The following is a 7,339-nucleotide window of genomic DNA, read 5'->3' on the forward strand; positions in this document are numbered from 1 at the left end:
GATGGGAGGGCTCTATTCCTTGAGCCTGTTGCTCGAGGAGGGCTGTTCTTCTGGCACACCGAGGACCACAGCCTGGCTAGCTGCCCCGGAGAGCGAGCAGGATCCCCCTGGTGTGGAGGAACAGACCATCTTGGGGGATTTCGGGGTGAAGATCAATCAGCCGAAGGACCTGAGCTCTAATTCTGGCTATGCCACTTTTCTGCCGTGTGACCTCGCTTCATATCTCTGTGCCTCAGTTACCTCATCTGTAAAATGGGGGTTAATAATAATAATTTTGGTATTTGTTAAGCGCTTACTATGTGCAAAGCACTGTTCTAAGCGCTGGGTACTCAGGTAATCAAGTTGTCCCATGTGGGGCTCACAATCTTAATCCCCATTTTACAGATGAGGTAACTGAGGCCCAGAGAAGTTAAGTGACTTGCCCAAAGTCACATAGCTGGCAAGTGGCGGAGCTGGGATTAGAACCCATGACCTCTGGCTCCCAAGCCCGGGCTGTTTCCACTGAGCCATGCTGCTTCCCTGTGTGATCAACTGCGATCGCCATGTGGGACAAGGAATGTGTCCAACTCAATTTGCTTGTATCCACACCAACACTCAGTACAGTGCGTGGCACATACTGAGTGCTTAAAAAATACCATTATTATTATTAACCAGCCAGATTTTCCTCCAGGCTGGCTGTGCCAGTAGAGACCGGCTGGAGGGAGCAGAGAGAGGGACAGCAGTAGTTGGTGTCTGAAACTGGAGACACTTTTGAGATACAGTCGGGTGAAGCCACGTTTGACCGAGTGAGCCCCTGGAGCTCGGGCCTCTCGCTGGCTAGAGTTTGGGTTTTTAGAGAGGAGCTTCTAAATGAAATCCAGCTCCTCCAATAGAAAGCAGATGGATTCATCCATGCAAGGGCATTTAGAGAAGAAAGCACTAGCTTGGGGATTTGTGCCCCACTGGGTCAGTGCTTAACAAATACCATAATAATATTAATAGTGGTATATGTTAATACAGTTTATTTGATGCACCACATTTGGTACTAAGCAGTGGAGTAGATGCCAGTTCATCAGGTGAGACACAGTACTTGTCCCTCATGGGATTCATGGTTTAAGGGGGAGCAGAACAGGTATTTGGTCCCTATTTTACAGATGAAGAAACTGAGGCCTAAAGGTGTTTGGTGACTTGCCCAACGCCACACAGCAGACTAGTGGAAGAACTGGAAGTAGAAACCAGGACCCACCTGGTCCTCCACCCCTTCTCTCTCCCCTGTGCCACACTGCTTCTCTACACAGTGATTATTGCTGTTTTGAGATCTGTGCAACAGAATTTGCTGAACTTATGGGACAGAAGGGTTGGCACAAACATTTAACATGAGGCCCCAAAATTTCCTAACATCAAACCACTGGATTTTTGGAGAGTGCGGGATCCCAAGATGAGGATTAAACCGAAATCCTGGAGCCTTGCCTCACTAGCATACGTTCCCAAGAGGAGCACTGTGGAACTTAGGAATAGAAATCCCTGCTGCTTCACCAGACTGGGCGGCTGTCAGTGACTTCATGTTCCTGCTGTTCAGGACACTGTCCGTAAGCCAACAGACTCCTGTTGGGAAGAGGGATGTGAAAAATACCGGCCAGATAGAAGGGAAACATTGAGTGAGAAATCAAGCTTAAATCCACAGCCTTTCTGTGGGAATGGAGGGAGGAGAGGAGAGAAGGAGGGAGAAGAGGAGAGAAGGAAGGAGGGAAGGAGGCTGGCAGGCATTGGTTCTGGCGTTCAGGACTAGAAGGGAAAGTTGCAAAATCCCAAGTCCCCTGTGAAAGGAGTTTCTGAGAGGAGAGAAGAAGGCGGAGAAGGGAAAGTTGCCTCCTCCGTTCCAGGCAGAAAGAAGCCCTCGGATCCTAAACATTTGATAAACGCTGCTCAGGGCTTTTTTCCTCATTTGTTCTTGGAAAGGTGATCCGGCTGCGGAAGCCGACCCGCTTGGTCAACAGCAGGGGCCTTGTGACAGAACTTCCCTCAGACTGACAGAGGAAGGTTTGCATCCACTGTGGCCCAACAACTGAGCCAAGTGACACCTGTTCCCGTGGATTCTGTCTTCCCTGGTAGGTACTTGCATCTCTAATAGTAATATTAATCATGGTAGTAGCCGTAATTGTGGCTTGTGTTAAGCACTTACTATGTGCCAAGCACTGTAATAAGTGCCAGGACAGATAAAAGAATAATCAGGCTAGAAACAGTCTCATCCCACAAGAGGCTCCAGTTTAAATGGGAGGGAGAACAGATATTAAATCCCAGTTTTACAGAACCGGTATTGAATCCCAGTTTTACAGATGAGGAAACTGAGGCACGGAGGAGCTTTGCCCAAGATCCCACAGCAGGGCAGCGGTAGAGCAAGTATTGGGAGAAATGTTTTCACTTTTTCCTCAGGCCTCTGGTTCAGTGAGCGGTGCTTTCTTCAGAGAGTTGGTCTCCCCTCCCCCTGGCCTCTTCCTCCGAACCCGTTCGCCTGAGCTAAATCAATGATGAGAATATAAATGTGTGCTCCGGCTGGGTGCGTCAACTCACAGTTGGAGAAACACCATAAGGCCCCACTCACCCTCTAATTACCCTGGGGATGATGATGTCAGATCTGGCTTCCTGGACGGGACAGGCCGTGGACTCCAGCCTGTGTCTCCCAAGTTCTTAAGACATGCCGAACACAAGCAGCATTCATCGGCTTAAGGAGGGCTCGGCTCCCTCCTTCCTTTAAACTCTGTCTGTGAGACAGCTTTCCTGCAGTTCCCTGCAATAATAGGAACGGAAGCAGGGATGGTATATACTGAGCGCCCGCTGGGCGCCGTGCTCCGTAGTGAGCGCTTAGGAAATTTCAGCTAGAGCAAGATGAGTCCCATGCTCACAGGAAGCTTACACTCTAAAGTGAGAGACGGATATAGAGCACCTTTATATTGGACACGAATTTAGCAAGGAAAATGTATGGGTTTTTCAGATGCCAGGAAGAACTTGGTTACAGAGTGGTGAGGTATGAGAGAGGTTGGGTTCTAATCCCAGCTCTGTCGCTTGGCTGTGTGGCCTTGGGAAAGTCACTTCACTTTTGTGTGCCTCAGTTACCGCATTTGTAAAATGGGGATTGAGTGTAAGCCCCAAGTGGGACAGGGACTGTGTCTAACCTGATTACCCTGTGTCTACCCCGGTGTTTAGAATGGTGCTGGGCACATGGAAAGCACTTAATAATAAAAATAATAATGGTATTTGTTATGTTTTAATCAGAACTGGAGAGGACAGAGAGCGATTCCCTTCCTGTCCCAGGGTGGGATCCCTTCTGCTACAGTGAATATTTAAGATTTGTCAATGTGGCTTATTCCTTTGAAGCAGCAGAGTCTGGGAGGACAGAGAATTGTCCTGGGAGTCAGAGAACCTGTGTTCTGATCGTGGCTCTCCAACTTGCTTGCTGCAAGACCTAGGGCCAGTATCTTGACTTTGCTGTCCCTCAGTTTCCTCATCTGTTAAATGGGTATAAAATACCTGTTCTCTCTCTTAGACCATGAGCCCCATGTAGGATAGAAACTGTATCTGACTTTTTTTTTATTGGTATTTAAGAGCTTTCCATATGCCAGGCACAGTAGCATGGCCCAGTGGAAAAAGCACGGGCTTGGGAGTCAGAGGTTCATGGGTTCAAATTCTGGCTCTGCCACTTGTAAGATGTGACCTTGGGCAAGCCATTTAACTTCTCTGTGCCTCAGTTACCTCATCTGTAAAATGGGGATTAAGACTGTGAGCCCCAAGTGGGACAACCTGATCACCTTGTATCCCCCCAGTGCTTAGAACAGTTCTTTGCAAATAGTAAGCGCTTAACAAATACCATTATTATTATTATTATTATTACTAAGCACTAAATAATCTGAATGACCTGATGATCTTCTATTGAACTCAGTGCTTGGCATGTAGTAAGTGCTCAACAGGTTCCACACCTATTAGGTAGCCTACAAAGCTGCTTTCTGAATTTGTCAGAAGCTTTGTGACTTAGCTCAAGTACTCTCAATTAACTCGGAATAGTTTCTGTTACCTGAAAGAAGAAATTAAATGAAACCCCAAACCCACGAGCCAAAGCATTTGTGAATAGGATGGGGTTCTTTATGGAAAGAGTTCCCTTCCTCTGAATACAAAGAATAGGTTATCACTGGATTTTAAAGCTTTGTGACTTAGCCCAAGTACTCTCAATTAACTCGGAAAAGTTTCTGTTACCTGAAAGAAATTAAATGAAACCCCAAACCCATGAGCCAAAGCATTTGTGAATAGGATGGGGTTCTTTATGGAAAGAGTTCCCTTCCTCTGAATACAAAGAATAGGTTATCACTGGATTTGATTAACTGAAACTCCCCCAGATCCTGGAATCGGACCAAAGCCATTTTCAGCTGCTTCAAAGGGGGAGCCAGGGTGAAGGAAAATGGAGGTTTTGTCCTGTAAAAACAGTGTGGCGAAAGCCAGAGGCTTAGTTGGCATTTCTTTATACTTGATTGCGTCTGAAGCCGCTGCCCCCAAAACAGATTCTTGTGCTGCCTTGATTTGGGAGTGAAATATCTGGGAAAGAACCGTTGAAATTCCAAATGAGTTTTGCCAAGATGGCTTGCTTAGAGTGCATATTCCCTTCAGGACAGGGGTCTCTTGGCATTTCCCTTGGAATAGTCAGAGAGGGAGAGGAGCGAGTGGGTGAAGATTTTTCCCTTGAGGACTGGGTCTTTTGCCATGGCGTACTTCCCAGAAAGCTCAGTTCAGTGCTCTACATCCAGTAGACTATCAGTTTCTTGAGGGCACGGATCCTGTCTGCCACCTCTATCGTGTGCTCCCACGTGTTTAGTACAGCGCTGTACGCTCCATCGGGTGTCAGCTCCTTGAAAGCAGGGATTGCATCTTCTAACTCTGCCGTCCTCCGCATCCAGTAGGTGCTCAGTAAGTTGATTTGACTGAGGTGCTCTTCCCAGCCCTTGGAGCAAGCTGGATTCTAGTCGGCATTCCGAGTTTGCTGCTTTTGAGAGCTCTCCCACACTGACTGTGTCTCTCCCAACAGCTTTCCCACATGGTTTACAAGCAGATCCCCAGCCTCTGAGCTTAGGGAGGAGACGGCCAATTGCAGAATGACCACGGAACCCATTAAGGAGATCGGAGGGGCGCCCAAGGGCCCCGAGCCCATCGCGATGGAGAAGAGTCTCAGCGAGGGGCCTGTCACCTCGGTGCCCCTGGTAAGTGAGATCCAGCTGACTGCTGCCACGGGGGGAGCCGAGCTCTCTTGCTACCGCTGCACCATTCCCTTCGGCGTCGTCATCTTCATCGCTGGGGTGGTGGTCACTGCCGTAGCTTACAGCTTCAACTCCCACGGCTCCATCATCTCGGTCTTTGGACTGCTCCTCCTGTCCTCGGGTGTCCTGCTCTTGGCCTCCAGTGCCTTGTGCTGGAAGATCAGGCAGAGGCACAAGAAGGGCAAGAGGCGGGAGAGCCAGACGGCTCTCGTGGTCAACCAGAGGAGCCTCTTTGCCTAGGGATGCCTCAGTCTCTGGGGTCCCCTCTTTCGACTCACCTGAACCCGCGTAGGGGGAAGTGGATGGTCCAGGATAGGAATTACCCTGAGGAGGATGGAGAGACGCTCTTTGGATTGTCTCGTGCCTCTAATGACAAGAAGGGCCAGTGTTCATGAAGACTGGAAATATCATCTCTCCGCCCTGTCCCTGAAGGGCAGAGAAGGAGCTGGCGCTGAGCTAGTGTCCGAGGCCGGACGTCCCCGATGACCGACGCAGAGATCCAGCTTTGCTGACCATCATCCCCACGGCAAGGTTGGACCTGGTGAGATGTTGGAATCAGCTTTAAGAGTCGAAGACACCTCTGACTTCCCACACGTTTCCTGGAAAAGCTCTGATTTTCCTGAAACTCGCTTAATATTTACAGGTCTCTGCCCGTGTTTCTCTTCCAATAAATTATCATCGCTGGTACTTTTCCTCAAACACTAAACTTGGCTGCCGGAAAGAAGGAGGTAGCCATCTGCTAGAATCCAGTGTGGTGGAAGTTGTTGAGGCCTGAGCATGGGCAGGAAACCTCCTTTTTGTAAATTAATTTTAATGTGATCCCGTCTAGCACTTTCAATTTTTATATAAAAAATTTAAAAAATGTACACTTCATTTAAAATAATAAATACTCCGTGCTGCTAGATCCCCTGAAATGATTTTCCATGGTCTTCATGGGCCATTCACTGGAGTTTAAGTAGCTCCTTTCCCTGTTCACCCTATAACATGCTCAGATTGTTTGTGGTGCAACTGATTTCCTCTCTCTCCTGTCGGTGAAATTTCCGTTGTATCCTTCGTGTTAGATGAGGGTGGAGGGGAACCAGCCGCCTTTCTCACACACAGGGGTTTTTGGTGATTGTAAGTGCTGTATCCATCAGTCGATCAGTGGCTTTTATTGAGCCCTGGAGAGAGTCCAATAGATTGTTAGACATGATCCCCACCCTCACAGTGCTTACTATGAGGTACGACTGGAAGTCGGAGGCATGGAAAACCTGCCGCGTTAAATTTTGAACTGGGGGAAGTGTGTTAGGTTGTTTTGGTCACCAGGGGGCGGAGGTGTGATTGTGGTGCAAGGCATTGGCTTGGACGTTGAGGAAAGTGGGACCACCATATTCTTCTCCTCCTCCTCCTCCTCCTCCTCCTCCTGCTGCTGCTGCTGCTTCTCCTCCTCCTGCTTCTTCTCCTCCTCCTGCTTCTCCTCCTCCTCCTGCTTCTCCTCCTCCTCCTGTTTCTCCTCCTCCTCCTGCTTCTTCTCCTTCTTCTCCTTCTCCTCCTCCTTCTTCTCCTTCTCCTTCTCCTCCTCCTTCTTCTCCTTCTCCTCCTTCTCCTCCTCCTTCTTCTCCTCCTTCTTCTCCTCCTTCTTCTCCTCCTCCTTCTCCTCCTCCTGCTGCTGCTTCTTCTCCTGCTGCTTCTTCTCCTGCTGCTTCTTCTCCTGCTGCTTCTTCTCCTGCTTCTCCTTCTCCTGCTTCTCCTTCTCCTGCTTCTCCTTCTCCTGCTTCTCCTTCTCCTGCTTCTCCTTCTCCTGCTTCTCCTCCTCCTCCTCCTTCTCCTCCTCCTCCTCCTCCTCCTCCTTCTCCTCCTCCTCCTTCTTCTCCTCCTCCTTCTCCTCCTCCTCCTTCTCCTCCTCCTCCTTCTCCTCCTCCTCCTTCTCCTCCTCCTCCTTCTCCTCCCCCTCCTTCTCCTCCCCCTCCTTCTCCTCCCCCTCCTTCTCCTCCCCCTCCTTCTCCTCCCCCTCCTTCTCCTCCCCCTCCTTCTCCTCCCCCTCCTTCTCCTCCCCCTCCTTCTCCTCCCCCTCCTTCTCC

The 7,339-nt window shown here is 49.4% G+C and overlaps 1 protein-coding gene across 2 annotated transcripts in view; it reads left to right on the top strand.

Annotated features, from left to right (window-relative positions):
• The window catches only part of TMEM100 (transmembrane protein 100), a 47,709-nt gene extending 41,037 nt beyond the window's left edge, over window positions 1–6,672 (top strand). For both annotated transcript variants that reach the window (XM_038757390.1, XM_038757389.1), the window contains exons 2-3: window positions 1,939–2,087; window positions 5,051–6,672. In XM_038757390.1, coding sequence (XP_038613318.1) covers window positions 5,118–5,519 — 402 coding nt within the window. In that variant the 5' untranslated portion in view covers window positions 1,939–2,087; window positions 5,051–5,117 and the 3' untranslated portion in view covers window positions 5,520–6,672. The remainder of the gene's footprint in view (window positions 1–1,938; window positions 2,088–5,050) is intronic.
• The last annotated feature ends 667 nt before the right edge of the window (window positions 6,673–7,339 follow it).

Source organism: Tachyglossus aculeatus, chromosome 15, assembly GCF_015852505.1.
Source record: "Tachyglossus aculeatus isolate mTacAcu1 chromosome 15, mTacAcu1.pri, whole genome shotgun sequence".
Taxonomy (NCBI): domain Eukaryota; kingdom Metazoa; phylum Chordata; class Mammalia; order Monotremata; family Tachyglossidae; genus Tachyglossus; species Tachyglossus aculeatus.